Source organism: Odontesthes bonariensis, chromosome 14 (genome assembly GCF_027942865.1).
Source record: "Odontesthes bonariensis isolate fOdoBon6 chromosome 14, fOdoBon6.hap1, whole genome shotgun sequence".
NCBI classification, from domain to species: Eukaryota; Metazoa; Chordata; class Actinopteri; order Atheriniformes; family Atherinopsidae; genus Odontesthes; species Odontesthes bonariensis.
The window spans coordinates 21,620,138-21,640,731 of record NC_134519.1 but is presented as its reverse complement, the minus strand read 5'-3'; the positions used below and the strand labels follow the sequence as shown (position 1 = coordinate 21,640,731).

Sequence of the window (20,594 nt, the reverse complement as noted above, 5' to 3'; positions counted from 1 at the left end):
ATCTAGGTCTAAATAAGAAGACACTCAACTCCTTTAGTTTCCACCTTCACTTTTGAATCTTTAGTTTCAGCATTCACGCTAAAAGCCTTGTAAAGACGTAAACAAGCTTCAGTTGAAAGCCTTGTTGGTTTACAACTGGATGTGCAAAAAAAAAAAGATTGACACGAGAAGAATGGTGGATAGTGGCGAGTCAGGAACCTTGTGCTTTATTTGTGATTGTTACAACAGCTCAACAGCAGAGGGACACATTTGTCCGTCCACCGTGCTGCAAAACTGGTATTTCATGCAATAGATAGGATAAAGGAGTGTTGGTTTGGCACAACGGCACGTGGCTGGTTTCCTGCACATAGACCATGCTCAGTATGTCTGCTCACTGTTCACCTTTTTCTTTTTTGCATGTGAATCCGACAGACATAAACCTATGGAAGTTTTTCTGTGCCATCAGAGTTTGAATACGAATTTCTAATATCGAATTTTTACAGCATCAAAATCAGACTTTGAATTTGAAAAACCAACAGTGGAAAAAAAAATTCAGTGGAAAAAAATTCAACTTCCAAAAATTCTGTGGAAAAAGAACCAGACTCAACATCCGGGTAAACAGGGAGAAGCAATCGATCCCTGTCTCAATTCATCCAACGGCAGCCAATCAAGTTACGCTACATTGGACAGATCAGCCATGTCCACCAACGCGGGTGATGGTGCTTCGGTGAGTGAGTTTACTTTATTTGCCATTTGTGTTAATAAAATTGAGTAATAGATATCACTAATATCTATTGAGCTGATCTGTCCAATGGAGCGTAACTTGATTGGCTGCCGTTGGATGAATTGAGACAGGGATCGATTGCGTCTCCCTGTTTACCCGGATGTTGAGTCTGGTTCTTTTTCCACTGAATTTTTGGAAGTCGAATTTTTTTCCACTGAATTTTTTTTTTTCCACTGAATTTTTTTTTTTCCACTGTGGGTTTTTCAAATTCAAAGTCTGATTTTGATGCTGTAAAAATTCGATATTAGAAATTCGTATTCAAACTCTGATGGCAAAGAAAAACTAAACCCACATATATCACTGTCATTTTTTAACAAATCTTTACAGCACTGCAATAACAAACTTCCAAGCATGCAACAAAAAGCCTGATTTGTCTCTGCTTTCCACAAAAAGGATATTGTCACTGAAACTTACTTTGCTAATTTTCCTCATGGCCTTCTCTTATCAAAATTTGCTTCTCATCAACCTGACCAGCAGGTGCTTGAGGCCAAAAGCAAGCCTGTCCTACGCCTTATTTTATTGTGTTTTTTCATTTTGATTACTGATCTGGTAACCAAATGAAGAAACGCACATAGATCTAGTGGATCTTCAAGTTAGCGTGCATGTGAGACCATTTAACCATCACTGTATCTTTATTCTTATTTATGTGAGAATACAAATAAGGATGTGTATACATTCTGAAGCATGCTTAATTACAAGGCTTACTCAAGATGTAATGTTTACAGAGTAAAATTCCTCCAAGTCGCAGTAACCCGTGCTCCACATGTTGGTTCCTCATGACATCATCAGCGCTTCATGGAACCCAACTGAGACCTCTCAGAAAGATTTTGCAACACGTTAAGGAAGTTGTGACATCCTTTGTTTTCACTAAGCTCCTCCTTCCTCTTCACCTGAAAACAAGTGGTGCATATTGTGTTTCATCCTGTATTCACGTGTCTCCAGTGTCCCATTACCGAGCTATGACCTTTACACTTATGTTTACCACTGTATATACATACATAACTATGTAAATATGCTTTCCTTAGCACGTCAACTTTACACAAGCTTACCGTTAAAATTATAAAATGACACTTGGCGACGAGTTACATCCAATAATAAGACGCTAACTGTCCTCTACAAGTCGATACAAGCATTGCTGTAAAGTTGTTATTTTTCGAGTTTTTCGCCCAGTTCTCGCCTTTCGTTAAGTTCTTTTTTCCGCCATTAAAAGTAACGTTTGTTTGCAAACAAAGGGAAGCCACGTGGAGAACGACAGGCCTTCGGGAAATGCTGTTTTTTTCGTCAACCAAATCTACGCAAGACCATAACAATAAGACTCGGTTACCCACAATGCATCAGCAGAAACATCTGAGTGGGTGCAGTTTTTTTTTCTGTCTGACAAGTATTTATACATGGGCTGTGTTTACAACAAAGTTAGCTTATTGGAAGTCTTTGTTTTTGTCAGAGGCGGACGTCAAAATGTCCTGGCTGTGTTGCAGCATGTCTACTTTTTCCTAACCGTTTGGGTGAGGATATTTTTAAAAGACAGCGCTAAACTTTCTACAAAATACTGATTTGTTTTTGTCAGTTCCCCCCCTCCCTTCACTTTTGATCGAAGACGAAGTCACATCTGGACATTTCTGCAAAAGGTAACATGTAATTTTTATGTAATTCTAGATGTTATAAACATTTATTATAGTTATATTTTTTATAACTTCTGTGGGGTATTTCTTGCTTTGAGTTTGACAACAGCCCTTTCTTCTTCTTCTTCTTTTTCGACCGCTAACGGTCGACCAAGGCTTTAAACGTCTGTGGCACGAGGCAAGTTTGCTTTGTCTGACCGGAGCTAACACCTTTACAGCTCATTCGGTTTTCTGCCCTTGTACTGAAATACATTTTAATTGTTTTTATGTAATCAGTGCAGTAAAGATAATAATAATTTTAGTAAAGCTCTATTTCGTCATTTCTGTTAGTAAGTATTTTGGCCTATTATGTTTTTACCGGTATGGATTTAATTTGTCACAACCACCTGCCAATATTTAAGTGTTTTTACACTAAATTTGACTTAATTTCATCTGGATAACAACAAGAAATGTAACAGATGAAACATAAATTAATTTTATTATTTTGATAGTCAAAATTTAATATTGGTTTTCCTCAGTATTGAACAGTCAAAAGGTGGATCTGCCCCTGACACTTCTAGCTAAACCTGTCCTCTAATCTCCATGATTACAGTGCAGCGAGAGCTGCTTGTGGCCAATTAGCCACGTGAATGAACTGAGTCCTGCGATTTAAAAATAACAACAGATAAATGACTTCACAGGAGCATAGGTCAGACTTGTTGCTAACTTTAAAAGTCGTACTATGGCCTGAGGCAAAAGATTTTTCTTCAGCAGTCATAGAAGTATTATAGATAACTAGTCTCTCTTTGGCACTTGGTTGTTTGACAACATGGTATTTTCCTAAAAGTGACAATATCAAAAGACCATATGCTCAACAAAACAGAAAATTCAAGGTTATCAGTTGCATTGACTTTACAGTTGTTCAAACACTTTGTCGTGTGTGGTTGCATCCCTGCCCCCACTCTCCTTCAAAACAAACCTGACTGACATGTATGTTGGCCCTCCAACCGTTGCTCAATCTCTCTCTCCCGCCTGTTTCTTTGTCATCCTCGGTATCATGCGATCTATTGTGCTGCAGGGTACAACTGTTTTGTCGCAGTGTCGAGCTAGCCAGAGGAAATGCCACACAGATTTATGTGCGGCCCAGATTCGGATCCTCAAAATTGTTTCCTTCAACTGCGATGTAAAATGTTTGATCTTTTCCCCAAAGGCTTGGGAAATTTGTTTGTGTGGCTCACTTACTCTCCCCTAGTATGTACACTGCTTTGCGGTGTGATTTCTCCGTTTGCATGTGGTGACTTTTCTCAGTTGTGCTGCAGTGATCCAGTTAGTTTGCTCTCTGTGCTTCCTCTGAACTTATCTGATGAAACGGTTCATATAATCATGGCCGATTGGAATATTGCATGGAACCATTTTCTTTAATTGTGCTGTTTTGTCCTCTCTCCTTTCTCTCTAGATCGTCCTGAAGTTTAGTGAGTGATTATCTTGAAGGTGGCAGCCATGGTGTTGATTCTTGGCAGGAGAATGAACAGGGAGGACTCTGGGATCAGGGACTCACCAGCTGTTAAACGCAAGGTGCTGTCACACCTGCAGTTTTGCATACTTTATATTTTGAGGCATTTCTTAATAAAGCCAAAAGTTTTACTGAACTTTATACATGTTGTTTATCCCAAAGGTGTTTGATGTTGAATCCAAAGCCTTAGGCAGTCATGAAGTTCTGGACTTCTGCTCTGGCTCGTCGCATTCAGATGGCATCCTGCAGGTGTTCAATGAGTTTCGTGACTGTCGCCTTTTCACCGACGTCGTCATCAGTGTCCAAGGCCGTGAGTTCCCCTGCCACCGGGCTGTTCTCTCTGCCTGCTCTTCCTACTTCAGAGCCATGTTCTGCAATGATCACCGTGAGAGCCGCGAGATGCTGGTTGAGATCAACGGCATTCTGGCCGAGGCGATGGAGTCCTTCCTCACCTATGTTTACACCGGCCGCGCCAAGATCACCACCGACAATGTCCAGTTCCTCTTTGAAACGTCAAGCCTCTTCCAAATCGCCACACTGCGTGATGCTTGTGCAAAGTTCCTGGAGGACCAGCTGGACCCGTGCAACTCTCTGGGCATCCAGCGTTTTGCAGATGCGCATTCTCTGAAGCAGCTGGCCAGCCGCTGCCGCAGTTATGCCCTGGCCAACTTCTCCGACGTGGCGCAGCATGAGGAGTTCCTTGACCTACGCGAAGAAGAGCTGGAAGAGTACATTAACAGTGATGAGCTGTCTGTCGGTAAGGAGGAGGTGGTGTTTGAGGCGGTCATGCGATGGGTGTACCACAGTGTGGATAGCAGGAAGCCCATTCTGAAGGCTTTGCTGCACCATGTTCGCTTGCCCCTGCTCCACCCCAACTACTTTGTCCAGACGGTGGAGGGAGACCAGATCATCCAGAATGCCCCAGAGTGCTACCAGCTTCTCCACGAGGCCAGGCGCTACCACGTACTTGGAAATGAAATGATGTCACCCAGAACTCGTCCACGCAGGTAATGGAAATGTTGTCTTCCTTGGTATGAGGAAGGCCACCAAGATAAGATTATGTGGAAGTAGTGTGCCTTGTTAGCTTGTAGCATATGCACAATTACACTCCCTTGAATAATGACTAATCTTTCCTCTTGAAAAAAAGATTTTGTTTTGATCTCCTCGGAGTGCATTTTTGTTTTTTTAGGTCAAAGGAAAGTTAGGCGGTCTTTTATCTCACATTGTATAGCTAGAGGTTACAACTTGCTAATGAACGCACTGCCCCTGGCTGTGTTGTTGTATGTGCATGTGACAGATGGGGAGCGTTATTGCGCCTAAGAGAGAAGTTTGTCATTGACAAAGCCTTGTTTTCAGAAATATTTTCGAATGGAAATGATAGAGGGAAGCAGGGCATGTTTGAACACAGACCGTCTGCTTTAAAGAAAGAGGGGAAAAAAAGATGTGATGCAAGAAATGGCAATCGCATGAAATGTTGAGTCTTGTTATCATACCAGCAGTCTAGCTCACCTTGTGGATTTGTTTGGGTACCTTCTGTCTCCACCTGTTCACCTTACACCTATTTATAAAAAAATCTTGCATTTCTAGTGGTTGTTGTTGTTATTTGGAGAGTGCTTTTTTTTTTTTTTTTTTAAATGTTAACACCATTTTTTATTTTTTTTAGGAATGAAACACAAAACATGCCATATGGTAGACTGCTGAAAAACAAACTGCAGTGCCTTTGTTATTCAGGCTGTTGAAATGGTTAAGGTGGGACAGGTGCCAGACATCAGTTATTAAGCAGTGTGACATGTATTTCAGGTGTATTGTTATTATCTAGGGAGATCTGAGCCAGGCAAGTGGTTTGTCTGCTTTGTTTGCCCTAAGGGCCAAATGATGCTCAAAACAGATGCCTGACTTCCCCCTTCTATATCTGCACCAGGGCCTTTCCTCTTTTGTTGGGGAGGAGCCACTAGAACAGGGGTGGCCAACCGGTCAGAGACTAAGAGCTGCATTTTTTTACTGTGTTACCACAAAGAGCCACATTATTTTGAAAAATGACTGAATTCTCTCCGTTCCATCCGTCTGTTCTTGACTCGCTCTCGTCTCGGTCACGTGACGCATCAGGAGGACGCTGCTAATAAAGTTACATACAAGTGCACAGTGGATTCAAGTTTATTATTATATTTACTAAATACCACAGAGTCTGTGTTGGTTGTATCATTTTATTTTGTAGTATTTGAAAGGCCGGTCTTTGAAAATATTGTCTGACATTAAACCGGTCCATGGAGCAAAAAAGGTTGGAGACCGCTGCCGCATTGAACTCAAACGAAGCGAACACGCACATAAAAAACAACACCACAAACACAAATTTTGATATGAACATAAGAGCCGCATGAAACCAGACAAAGAGCCGCATGCGGCTCGGGAGCCGCGGGTTGGCCACCCCTGCACTAGAACATAATTTAACTTATGCACAAACATAAAGGTAAACCATTTGTGGGCTATACTGTCTTTATAACTGTATACATGTACGTAAAAGCAACCCTGAAGCCTGGTTTGTCTCTGATCTACACAAATGTCAAGTAAACGGAGAGTGCAGTGATGCATATTAGAATTTTAATTTGCCCGGATCTTGAACAGGAATTGCAATAATTTCCACAGCATACAGTGAAATAAGAAAGTTTAGTAATCATGAAAATTCAGCTGTCTCAAGACAAGTCTTGTCTCAAGTGTGTTTGGTTCTACTTAAGAGCGATACCTTTATTGTACACTGAACTTTGCTATGAAGATAAATGAAGTTATTCCAGTGGTGGCACACATTCCTTCTTCCTGTAATTACAAATCTGGCATTGACATGCTGTTAATATGTCCATACGTGTCCATATATGCAGATTCTCTTTATTTAGGGTGACAAATATACAGTATTTTAATGAGACGCCATATAAAATGTGTATGTTTAATTGCCTCCTTAAGAAACCTGTTTGTCTTTTTTTTTCATTTTTCTCTGTCTGCATGACCATCAATTATTTTTTTTTTCTCCTCTGTACAGGTCAACTGGCTACAGTGAGGTCATTGTGGTGGTGGGTGGATGTGAGCGGGTGGGTGGCTTCAACCTGCCCTACACTGAATGCTACGATCCAGTCACAGGAGAATGGAAATCGCTGGCAAAACTACCCGAGTTCACCAAGTCTGAGTACGCCGTCTGTGCCTTGCGCAATGACATTCTGGTGTCAGGTAAGAAATTCCTACATTTGTCACAAACCGTCATAAGTGACGGTTCCCAGATAATGTTACAAACTTGGCAGGGTTGAATGAAATGCTGCTACATCAGATACTTTTGTCTTGTTATATTCTGTATAATTCAAGGAAATTGTTGTTGATTTGATGATTAGAATCATGTACTTTGTAGTTATAAAGTGCAGTTTATTTCAAATATTTTGAGACCAAATTTCATCTGTACCCTCATAGAGGAACATGGTCCGGTTCTGATATGTCTATGGAGCGGTAAGAGTGGCTGTGTTGGCTGTTAGCCCTGTGTTATTTTTACAGCCTCAGCCAGTTTGAGTTGAAGGAAAATATGAGAGCTGGATGCACTCTCGAGGCTCAGTGCTAAGAGACGGCCAGCTTGGTCCTAGTTTCTCTTCCTTTTGGTCAAACATTAAGGTCGCGCCACCTTCACATCAATTTGAAAATAGATCTAAATCTGAGATGTTATTGCTCCTATGACCTGGTAAAGGCTGCTGTATTTCTGGAATTAATTGTGTGCCAAAGAGTGGAGTAAGACTTTTTGGTTGAAACATAACAAAACAAGAAGGAAGAAAGAAAAAAACAGATTATTACCTCATTCGTTCTAACAAATGAGGTCAGAGTAAGGGTTGTTGCCAAAGTCAAAGAACTTGGTGTTTATGCACAAATATGAAGCTCAGATTTATTAGATTGACAATGAAAAGATATCTTTTTTTTCTTTTGGGAAATGCAACAACAGGAGTTCCACCATGTCTGCTTGGGATGCTGGCATTCACGCATACTTTGTATAAGCTGCATGAATTAAAAAAAAAAATAATAAGGCAAAAGTGAGGAAAACAAGGAAATTACAAGGAGTATGAAGTGTTCTCTCAATGTGCCAACTCTTTACGTTCAAGCTGTAAATCTACCCTGAAACAAATCCCTCTCCCCACAGCTTTCTGGCATATCTTAATCTGTTTTCACTTTCCCATGTCTCTAACATTTAATTCCCCCCTGCCTTGACTGTATTACTGTATTTTGATTTTGCACTCTCTTCATTACATTTCTGCACAAAGCTCCTATCTGTTTGTCTGCCTTTATAAGACCACCAGCCTGTATTCCTGTGCAGCTACAATTAGCTGTGGTTTCAAATGGCATATGGCTCAATTGGGTAAACAAACCATCTTTGGTCTCTCTCTCTTAGTGACAGGGAGTCTTACCACCACTAATTCGATCAATAACTCTGTGTTATTTGTCGGTGAACCAGCACATTTGGTTGCCTGCCTTATACAGGACATTGAACATATCGTAGTTGCACATTGACTTCTCATACATTCTTTCAGATAACACAACACACAACAGCACACGATTGCAGTTTCTTTCTCTTTAATTAGTACACCTTCCATTAACATGTCCTTTTTACAACAAAAGCCTCAAGGGCAGCAGACTTACTGGCTCTTTGGCTGCTCAGCAGATTATTAAGCAGACACATGCTGCAGCTACCCTCATGGACTCAGACATATTTGATGCTAGTTCCTGAAAACTGGAATGTACCATTTTCTGATAAAACCAACATGAGATCAGTCAGATTCATGGTGAAATAACTGGTTGTACTCATGGGGTCCTAATGAGGCAAGAACATAATTTCTTGGGTCCCGTTCTCTACAGGTGGTCGTATCAACAGCAGGGATGTGTGGATGTACAACTCCCAGCTCAACCTTTGGATCAGAGTGGCTTCTCTTAACAAAGGTCGCTGGAGGCACAAGATGGGTGTCCTTTTGGGCAAGGTAAGGAGGACCTAGAGCTGACTTTATGACTCGATGTCAGGATGCTTTGAGCTTGTCACGTAATGCATTGTCAGACTTCACTTGCTGCTTTCACCACTGCCAGAGTGACTCTTGGGTAAAACATACAGGATGCAGAACATAAGCTGCGGGTGTCGATGTTTTGTTTAAAACACATCAAGGATGGCAATTTCACGGCTGCAGTGGATTTGTGAAAACTGCTATAAAACATTTTTAAAAGGTGTTTGTGACTTAAATAGCAGCTATGAAGGTTTTTATGGGTTATTTTGTGTTTACAGAAAGTTAAGAGTGCTTTGGAGAATTGGCTGCGGATGCAGACTCTCATCACTGACCTTTAAGTTCTGTAAATGATTAATAGGAAATGTTCACTTGAACATTTTGATTGCTTTCAGAATTATCGGCGTCATTTTACTCCTACACTAGATGGTTCCTTGCGGAATTCAAGGAATTTGCTTTCAGACACACTGGAGGTTTTGCATACTCTTTGATGACTAGCATCTAGATTTATATCTCATGTACTCATCAGTGGCACAAACGTTTAAGCAATCAGATATCCTTCTGTGACACTGCACGAGGGTATTTTATCATGTAGGTAATATAACGGTATGTTGCCTCAAACTTACAAGTGGTGCCAGCTTGTCTCAGACATAAGGGACGCATAGGTGCACACAGGAGACGTTTACTGGCATGTCAACACAGACTGACCCATTGCATACTTGCATATAATTTCTATATTACTTGAAGTTATTCCTTAAAACGCATCTTTATCTTATTATAACAGAGTCCCTTATGTGCTATCATACAATTTCTGTCTAACTCTTTCGGTGCCATTGACGTCTATAGACGTCAATTTAAAAAAAAAAGTTCACTGCCAAAGATGTCTATAGACGTCAATTGCGTTTTTTAACGGAGCGGGCTGGGGGACAATCTAGCGGAGTTCGTCACTAAATCTTAGGCTTGTAAACACTAAACAGAGAATATACTGGCAAAATTACCCGCAAGGTGGCAGCAGTGCCACTTTGCACAAAAAAAAAAGAGCTCGTTTTCTCCCTTTTTTTTTGGGTCAAACAGCTCTTTTTTGTGAAACCAACCTATGTTCTACTGTCTATTACTAAAAGACTGAAAATGGTAGAAACAAACTTTTTTTTCCTGATCAAAGAAGAGAGTCTACTCTTTCGTTTGGTAATTTCGGTGTGTACATAGTCATAAGACACACTTTTCTGTGGGTCTTGGAAAATCAGTCAAAATACTGTAAAACACTTGGCAGTATGGGTGTCTCTGCACTGAAAATGGCTGGCAGCCAATGAGCTAATGTCAGTTCCTTATATTTGTACCGAGCTCAATAAGTCGTGTGAGATTAAAAGTCTGGGAGCAGTTTGGTTTTGAAATGTGAGTGAAATGAAAGTCTGAATGTAAGCTGAGGGGCAATTCTTGATCTCAACTTGATCTTCCACTGTTGCTGGGCTGTTACTACTTGCTCTCTTTCATACAGGGCAGGTGGACATACTTGTTTGAGCACAGTGTAAGTTCATTGGACGTGTGCCATTTCACACTTCCATTTTAAGAACAAGCCGCGTTCCATCAGCCTGTATCGTGCTCCACGTGCCCATACAGCAGCCTACGGTTATAAGGAACATCCGTGTTTATTTTTGGGAAGATACTTTATCATGTACTGTATGTTTACCATAAAGCACAAAAAACATGCAACTTCCTTAGTATAATCTTGTTTTGGATTAGGGAAATGTGATGCTTTTGCCTTTACCATTTATCATGTTTCAGTTCCTTGTTTGGGATCAGGAAGGACCTTTTAAACATTTCTTGTTTTGGTCTCAAGATTGCATCTGGGTTTTTATCTCAATCTTTCAATATCTATCATTGGGATGTTTCTCTTTGTTATTTTTCCACAGAAATCAGTTACCCCTTCCTAGTAAGTCTATACCTACTCATTTCCTCATTCAGTCTGTAATTTCCCCTTTTGATGGACAGCACCGTTGCTCCATTTGCAAGTTTGTAATAACAAGGTCGAGTGCTGTAAACAATCCTCTATAATGATCGCATAGGCATGTCCTAGCTTTTGATGAAAAAACATTCCATAAGAAGTTACTAACTAATTTGCCTATTGACAGGAAAATTCTTACTTTTTTTTTTTTTTTTCCCACACACCTGTATTTGTCTCGGATACTCATATGTACGTTATACTAATTCACATCCATGATATAATGTAATTAGGAACAAAGATTTTGATACATACACAAACAAGAATTACCATAAAGCTACTCTTATATTGCATATTTGTTTCTTTTGTCAGATGGATAAAAAAAGACATCAGAAATTTGATAGACAATCAGCCCAGTGGCCCCTGATAAATGACCAAGTCGAGCTGTAACTGCAGCTCAGCTCCAATGTGCATAGAGCTGTGCTGACTGCGCTGCTGTCTTTGAGGTCCTGTTGGATTAATCTTGCCTCCTTGAAGCTAAAACGGGTCACCACTTGTTTCACCCTCCCTGTTGGGGCTGCACTTAATGACGGCTTTTCTCATCTATCGTAATGTACCTCTCTTGCTGTTAGGGTCACTACTTCTCATCTTTCTGCATATTCAAGAAGTAGTTGAGCAATCGGCCATCGCCAAGGCTTTACCATGAACATGCACCTGGGTGGTCGAGAGCATACCTGCTCAGCAGCTAATGTGTCCGCACAGAGCGATAAATTGTCAATTTCATACTGCGCCTCAAATCGGGTCATTATTCGGTCTGTTTTATCTGCATCGAGCTCGTGTGAAATGTGCCTGCATTGATAGACGTCAATTTGTTGGTAAATCAAAAGTGTGCGCGTTATATCATCAAGTGCGAACGTGGTGGCAAGGGCAATGAAAAGAAAGATTGTGTTCCCTGCCCCCACCCGCTACAACAACCTTCTTTAAACAGAGTCGTGTCTGGATATCATCAGAGGAGCGTTCGGGTCTGTCTGCTCAAATGTTAGAAACATCTTCTCGTTTTCCCATTCCTGTGAATAATGTAACTAAATGTTACGTTTTCCGAACATTTTAAGATCACAGACAGAATTGGTGAGAAGATCATACCCTGCAATTAAAACCTGTATGGATTAGATTTGCTTGGAGTACTAAAATCGATGAGGTGAAACAGCCCTTTGAGACCAGCAGAGAAAAAACATTGTTTACAGTTATTGCATGCTGAGTGCTCTTTTTAGCTTTATCTTTTATGGCCACATTTGCTGCTTATCTCTCGTTGTATCCCCTCGCATCTCCGTTATTTGTAGCATCAAACAACCATTGCTTGGTATCAGCTATCAACTTGGAGTATAAAAATAAACAGTCTGGAGTTGGGCTACGTGATCCCGGTCTGATTCTGTGTATTAAGGTTTGGCAGCTGCTTGCACAAAAAAAGTCGCGAGTTCGATGGTACATCGTTTTACTTGAAAGCAGATTCATTTTGATAGACAGAGACGACACTAGTTTGGAAACACCCCCTGTCTTTTGAACAAGAGTATGTCTCACCAGCTTTCAAATTGGCAAGCAGCAGTGCAATCTACCATTATCCAAATGATAAATGCAAGTATTCCTGTGTTCCCCTCTCTCAAGTTTTTTTTTTTTTCTTTCATCTTTTTATGTTGTCTGCTCCAGTTTGTAGTTATTTTTACTTCCTGTTTTGCTAAGAAACAGGAACAGTCAGACCAGGTTTGCTGTTGCACGAGCCCAGCCTGTTGACGCATACTGTAATCTGTCATGCTGCTCTTTGTGTACTCTTGACACGTGATCTCTTTCTAGAGAACGATGCTCATGTGTAACAGAAATGCACCTTTAGAACCTTATATCAGCACAATGTTCAGGCCCGTGTGGCCTCGGGCTTGTTCTAAAAGGTTTTCGCTACACGTATTCAGCACAAGTCAAAAGCACACAAGTCACTGTGCACCTCCGTGACACTTAGCACTTAACTGGTTCTATAAGTGCTGACTTTGCTGACAAAGCTTTTTATACTCATGAACTACTAAGCTTGAATTCCAAAATGAGTTTGTATAATTCCCAGTGATTTTGTGTTTCTGTGTGTGGTAATAACTTTCCTAACTCAGTTTGTGCTCCTCTGCATAAAAAGTTTCAGGTGCACATCATTTATGTTTTTAAGGTGGCATTCCTCACATTTCTTTTTGTGTTCTTAGGTCTACGCTGTGGGCGGCTACGATGGCCAGACCCGTCTGAGCAGTGTGGAGTGCTACGACTCTTTCTCCAACCGCTGGACAGAAGTGGCTCCCCTGAAAGAGGCGGTCAGCTCTCCAGCTGTGGCCAGCTGTGCTGGCAAGCTCTTTGTCATAGGAGGAGGACCGGACGATGAAACTTGTTCAGACAAGGTGAGAAGCAGATGTTTGCTCTCCCACCTACACAGTTACATGCATTGTAATGACTGCTTATGTGCCTTTATAACGGAGATGACCTATTTTCAATTATTGTATCTCAACAAAGATCAGTGACCTCTTTAAAAAGATCAAACTGCACTGCAGTGTAAAATATGATTAAGGTCTACCTTTTGTCTTCCTTCATAGTAAAGCAACACATTGAGTATGTGCAGGTCTGATGTAGTTTACAAACTGCTTGATTATATTCAGATATGTAATGCTTTCCTTAAAGCAACAGTTAACCTTAGGATTAGCTTATAACTAAACACCTTTAGCTTTCTGGACTTTACAGCTCGAAATGAAAACTGTGTCTTATCCAGTTACGCAGAACCATCGACTACCGGTAAATGCTCCTTTTGGTTGATTCTGATCATACAGTCTGAGGTTTTGCTTATAAATATATATATATATATATATATATATATATACTAAGGTAAACATTTTTTTTTTAAATAATTGTGATGTAACGAGAACAGTGAGGAATATCAAAATCAGATCATCTGTCATTCTACGATGTAAGATAACCCCAGAAATGCAGACATCATGGGTTGCTTGATGGTTTTATTTAGTTTTGACAGACGGGCACATTGCCAGTGATTAAACTAATGATTGCCTTCCAAAGGAAATCTTAAATTCCACAGAAGCAATCTTTATCATGGAGTTGCCTGTATGTTTTGCCTACAGTTTAAAAAAAAAAAAAAAAACATTGGACAGTCTGATAAGCAATCAGACTGACAAATATGTGCCTCTGACTGCATGAATGACATTTTGTACCTGACACTAAAGGGGTTTGAAGCTCATCCTGTCTTTAACTCCCTCAAGCTACTCGTCTACAATGTTTCCTATGATTTCACATTAAACTCAGAAATCATCATCATCTGCTGGAATGACATCTTGTCCATATTAGGCATGTATAGTAACCACACTGATGGAGGCAATTTGAAATGTATAAGTGGGTGAGAGAATCCTTGGAATGTATGCAAACCACTGTGGCAAGCCTATGTCAGCCCGCAGCACAGTCCATGGAACCACAGTCGCTTCAGTTTTCTTTTTTTGGGCTTTTATGCCTTTAATGGGTAGGACAGTTTTAGAGAGACAGGAAGCAGAGATGGGGCGCCTGCTGTACCCACTACGCCACGGACCACCCCAGTCGCTTCATTTTTCTATCAGACTTTGCAATTGGGGAAAAAAAAAAAGTCTGACTATTTTATTCTCTCTTTCATCCTTCATTTAACTGTGCATCACAGGTTCAGTGCTATGATCCAGAGACCGATGTTTGGATGCTGCGGGCCAACATCCCCATTGCCAAGCGCTGCATCACAGCAGTGTCCCTCAGCAACCTGATCTATGTGTGCGGCGGTCTCACCAAGTCCATTTTCTGCTACGACCCTGTGGAGGACTACTGGATGCATGTTGTGCAAACCTTTAACAAACAGGTAATAGATTAGAAGCAGATCGTGAGCTTGTTGACTTCAGCCTGTATACGCTGTAGCTGCGCTCTTACATTTGTCTCTGTGTCCCTTTGCAGGAGAGCTGCGGCATGTCGGTGTGCAACGGTAAGATCTTCATTCTCGGCGGCCGGGGGGAAAGCGGTGAAGCCACGGACACGATCCTGTGCTACGACCCGGCAACGGGTATCATCACAGGAGTTGCGGCCATGCCGCGACCCATCTCCTACCACGGCTGTGTAACCATCCACCGCTACAATGACAAGTACTATAAGCCAAGACTGTAAACGCACAAAAATGGACACACACTTTCACATGTGAGGACACTCCAAGGAACCTAAACTCGACACACTTCCTTTTTACAACTGACACAGTACTACTTTAGTCCAAAGTACCAGGGAGCTTATATATCTCCTCACTGCATCATGGAGCAACGCTCAATGTGGTGCTGTCAATCTTTTCCTTTTTTTTATTTTTTTTATTTTGTAAACCATAACTATTTCCCATCTGTGTAAAAGCTCCACAGGCGATAATGCTCCTACTGTTGGAGTGCGACCTGAGCTAAAGGGGAATCGGATCAGTTTGGTAGATGCACCTCATATTTGTAGTGACTGCACAATGTGGGGAAGTAACTCATCATACATGACTGCAAATGCTTGTGGAAACATGTGGTAACTTGTCGATTTACACAATTAGATTAATATATTGAGTGTAAGTACATTATAGTTTTCGACTAAAGATTAACTCTTAACTTTTGGAACACCTGTTTGGTAACATTAACTGACATTAACTGAGTTTTCTACCTTTTTTTTTTTAATGTCCAAAGTTTTAAAAAAAACAAAACAAAAAACAACAGAAAAATGATCTTTTTTACCTTTTTTTGATTAGAACAAGAATTAAAACAAATAATTGAGATGTCACTCACCACGTTTTGCATTAGGCCTACGTGCCTCGACGGGTAGAGGTAAAGATGGCTCAGTTGGGCTTAGTTCCTCAAAGTTTTGATAAGCTGCAATGAAAACACGTTCTGTCAGCAGGAGCAGGACGTTTTAGGATTAAGAGAGACTAAATGAATTATGGCGAGTGTTTTTGATTGCAGAAACTGTAAATGACAACAGTCCGACCAAACTGCATGTTTAATTTGATTTGATTTAATACTGTACTAACTGAACTGGCTCGTTTGTCTTAGATTATTAAGTTCTCAGCAGTTCTTCTTTATATCATGAAGCTAATCACAACAAGCAGGTCATTACTCAACTTCCCAGCTCTGTGCAAAGCAAGTTCGCTCTGAGGCCACGGAGGAGATGAGGCGGTCACCGCGGTGCTATAAATCGCAGCAAATACTCATAAAAGCAAAGATTGGTGTGTCTGCTGAAAAGTCACCTGAATCTGGTTTCATCAGAAAGAAGAGCAGCCCGGCCAGGTTTTTAACCCTCGTACTCGCTGCACTCCAGCCCAAGCACTAATACAGATTCCTTTTCATCTCTTATTAATACTTAGAATAACCTGATGCAAAATGCGGTCAGCCAGCTGCCGCTCCACAGTATCATCCGTCATATTTATGAGTTACTTTCATCCCTCAAACTGATGAACATTTGAAGAGAGGAGATGAGGAGCCGCGGCCGTACAAAAATATTGAAATGTAGCCACTGTTATCTCAGCTGTGTTGTTTCCTGTTTTTCCTCAGAGGTTCCACTTCCCTGTTCCACCTGTGTTATCACCTCACTTTTTTTTTTTTTTTTTTATCTCTTTTGCTCTTTTTTTCAATTAAAATGACAAAAAGTAATTTTCTAAAAAAAAAAAAAAAATGTTTTTAAATGTTTTTTAAGTTATATTTGTTTGTCCCCTTCTTTTTTTTTTTTCTACAATTGGACGTTTGTTGTATGATAATGCAGCTTAAGAGTGTCAGTTTAATAGTTCATTGGTGTACTGGGCTTGTGGGCTTTTTTTTTTTTTTTTTTTTTTTTTTTTTTATATAGATGTGAGAAGCCTTTTGTAGATCCGACTGCTCTGAATAAGTGGTGTTTGTGTGTGTATGTATGTATGTGACTGTGACGACTCGGTCTGAATGCATTGGAGCCATCAGGTTTACCCCAGAGCTGTAGTCAAAGCATTGCACGACTGCTAATAGAACTCTTTTCGCTGATGCCGGCACCCGCCACCTGAACATTTACACGTAGCATTGTAACTCGGGGTAACCGCGGATACCTCCAGGTGCGTATGTGTGTTTGATGGTGTTCACAGCGAAGGTGTGTACCACTGCCATACCTCACACGGTGGAGTAAAGAGTTCAGAACGACAACGATTCGGGAGGCTATGGCCCACTGTCAGTAAAAGTCCCTTTTTAAAAAAAAATTTTTTTTACAGTAGTTGGTATGAATAGATTAGTGAAATAGCTGTGAATATAACTTTAATGTGTTCTTTTTGTATGTAAATGTATCTTTTTGTGATTGCATAGTAATATTTTTTTGTAACTGAGAGTCCCTATTGTGCACTTTGACAGAATCCTGTTAAATGTGGAATGATGAGAATGAGTTCCTTCTTTATAACGCCGGTAAATCTCCTTTGCTTCCGTGTGACGCGTAGGCGAGACAGTGGAAAGGCCTGTCGGGTCCTCCGGTTGGCCACTTACCTGCTAACCGCTGTTATCCCGACAAACACAACCAGTTTCAGCTTTTCATATCAGGATATAGATACTTTTAACGAGTTGCAACATACTCTTTGCACGGCACAGATTGTGCATCCGTTTTCCACGAGCAATTTCAAAAGCCTGTGGAGTTATTTCAGTTGAAATCCTCCAGGTTGCTTTTTAGAAAGATGCTTTCACTGTTTGGATGGTAAGGCAGTATAATGTATATTAAAAAGAAAACCAACCACGATTCTTTTCAGCCATACATGCTAAATCAGGAGGCCAACATGAGGAGGCGATGAGCAAGAAAGTTGGAAGAAAAAAGGAATCCAAGTGAAAGAGTGAGAAAGGGTGACTTTGAGTGTGTGTGCGTCTGTAATTTTATTGAATATTTACTCTTAAGGGACACAGAAACTGTCCTGTTGTGCTGATTCATTTTTAGTTTGTTTTTTTTTCCCCATTATTGGCTATGTAGAGACTTTCATTTATTGTGGACTTTTGATAAGACTATCTGATGTTCTTCTGTTTATTGTGGGATTGTGTGTTGCTGAGATATTTTAATTCCAACATGTAAATGGAACGTGACAAATGTCAAGTGGAAAAGCAGAGCACTGAAGGGTGATCAGCTGTTTTTTTTTTTTTTTTTTTTTTTTTTTTTTAAATGAATGCAGATATCAGCCAAAGTGGATTTGATCAAGTCCCAAAGGTCCTTTTTGTGGATACAAGATGGAAGCTTTAACCTGTTAATTGATGCCCTGTTTGCCTTAAAAAAACAAAAAAAAAGAATATAAACCTATATTATTATATGTGTGATGTAACAGTTTAACACCACTTTCTCCTTCAATGCTCGTTGTTAAACTGCGAGGAAGAAGCTTTGGATTTGTGGAAAACTTCAGTATGTTGAAATGTAATGGTTGACTTAAGAGGAACATCAATAAAGGTTTTCTTTCAGTATCAAGATGTCTTGTGTCATCGATGCAATAAAAAAAAAAACACCAATAAAAAGCAGCGTGAAGGCACCACATTTGAGCTGTAATAAAGTGAAAACACAAATGCCATTATTCTCAGATTTAAGGCGTCTATTGCAAGACATGTTGGTTTAACTAGAATACAAAACTCCAAAAGTTAATTTAAAAGAAATTAGAAGACGGAAATGGTGGGCAGCAGTCGTGGTTGGTGTAATAAATAAATCTCCCCCAACAATAAGTGGGTATTCTCATCTTAAAGTCCTTGTAAAGCAGTCGGAGTCACACGCTGGTGTACCATGAGGAGATGGCAAATAAAAAAAAAAAAAATGTGTTCAAACTTATCGAACCCACAGCATAGTACCGCAGTCTTCAGTGGATATGCCACAGATTATTTTAGTGAACCAACAAGTGCTTTGCGCTCCGCCCCAGTCTGCTGCATTATGGGTGCTTATGTTTTCAGTTAATTAAAGACATCAATCAGTCGTGCTGGTGATGTTTTAACAAGCCATTGTGTTGGAGCAAAGCATTGCACAAAACCAGCCACACTATCCCAGGCAGGGTTGAGCAAGTCGAGCTGCATTCGGCACTTATGAGGCTTTGTTGATGTCTTCTGTGATTTGCATTGCGCGCTCCATACCATTATTTGATTCGATCAAAACAACATTCTTCTGTCAGAACACTGATGTTTTATGCTACTTCACCGCGCCATAATGAACTAACTCGCAATCTTACGTCATGGAAAGAAAAACAGTCGCAACAAAACAAGGTAGTTTCTTTCAAGAACATTAAGAAGTAGCCATTTGTTTAGTTTTGGAAAGGTTTTGTTCAAATAGTGATTCAAGACTTACATACCATGCAAGGCAGGGTTGGTGTTTCTGGGTAGTCTGAAATTTGTGGAGACAACAATGCGAATGTGATGAGGGGGAAAAAAAACAAAAACAAGATGGTGGTAAGCCACATGGAACTGATCCCATTCCAGATCATCTCAAATATGCTCATCAGAAACATGCTGCCTCTGTCAGGTGTTGGCTCTGGTTCAGTAACGCAACCTGTAAGTACCGTCAAGCCTCACAGGTAAACAGCATCAACACTCATCTGTCACAAAGAAATCAGTTTTTTTTTTTTTTTTAAGCGTTATACTGTTCATTCTATCGTGAAATCATTATCAATAGTGCATAACAACAATGTTGATGTCAGGGCAAGAAGAAAAGAAAGATTGTTGTGAGGCATGTGGAGCTGGAACTGATCCCATTCCAGATAATATCAAACAAGCTCATTAAATTTTGGCCCTGGGTTCTGTCTGAACTCCAAAGATAAACATTTCCAAAACTGTAACAATCATACAGAATGAACAATGTTTCCCTTTTTTCTGGGGAAGCATTGGACTCATTCACTTGAGTAAAAGAACTACTGCCTGAAATAAGTAAAATGCATGATCATGTTGTACTAACATTCATTCAACCATTAGATTAATATCAGTCGTCCACAGTAAACTGGCCCGGCTGTCTAATTAGCAAAAGAACTGCTGAAAATAGACAGAAATGCAGCTGCCGTGACCCAAAGCGCCTCCTTCACAGAGTCAGTCTCTCCAAGCACTAAAACAGAATAAAATGATTCCAAAGGCATTCAAATGATGTCACTGTAACGCAAAAAACAGCACACCCACTGAAATGGGTTATATTAACAATGATACTTATAAGAATAGTAATATTAATCAGCCTGTTTTTTTTTCTGCCAATTTTCTAATCAATTCAATAAATATATATATTTTTTTGGATGTCCATATTGTTGGGCAGTTTAATTAACTGCTAACAGGAAATATCTCATAAGATCTGCATGTGCAAAAACCTGCATTTCCACGGTAACAACTACCTAAAGCTGATAATGATTGTAATAAACTAAGATGTGCATTGCGTCCCTCTGAGATGTACTAGAATATAAGTATAAAGTCTCGTGAAAACAATAGGCTTGTGTAAATTACATGTACCCCTAATTTGTAGTTGATTTGTTCTGTACCAATACCTGAGAAACAGCACCTATTTGAGTGTCACGTCTGTTCCTTAGCAGCCTCTAAGGCCCTTAATCGACTCTTTGGAATTTAGCCACAGACATGTCATGTGATGCCTGAAGAGCTCCACAGAACTGTATAATCTCAGACTCAGTGATAACACTGCAGTGAAGTACTATGGGAGTTCTTGAGTATTTTGCCTGTTGACCAGGTTGAAGGAAGTGTTAATCCAATTATTTCAGCAA

At 40.2% G+C, this 20,594-nt stretch overlaps 1 protein-coding gene across 2 annotated transcripts; it reads left to right on the top strand.

Annotated features, from left to right (window-relative positions):
• The first annotated feature begins 1,920 nt into the window (after nt 1-1,920).
• Nucleotides 1,921-18,331, top strand: klhl24a (kelch-like family member 24a). 2 transcript variants are annotated; one of them, XM_075483465.1, is made up of 8 exons: nt 1,921-2,391; nt 3,821-3,939; nt 4,040-4,884; nt 6,909-7,093; nt 8,753-8,871; nt 13,063-13,251; nt 14,544-14,732; nt 14,825-18,331. In XM_075483465.1, exons 2-8 carry the CDS (start codon nt 3,865-3,867, stop codon nt 15,029-15,031), a joined length of 1,809 nt encoding a protein of 602 aa, XP_075339580.1. In that variant the 5' UTR covers nt 1,921-2,391; nt 3,821-3,864; the 3' UTR covers nt 15,032-18,331. The 2 variants fall into 2 exon arrangements, with proteins under 2 accessions (XP_075339580.1, XP_075339581.1); XM_075483466.1 differs by lacking the exon at nt 1,921-2,391 and adding an exon at nt 3,410-3,547.
• The last annotated feature ends 2,263 nt before the right edge of the window (nt 18,332-20,594 follow it).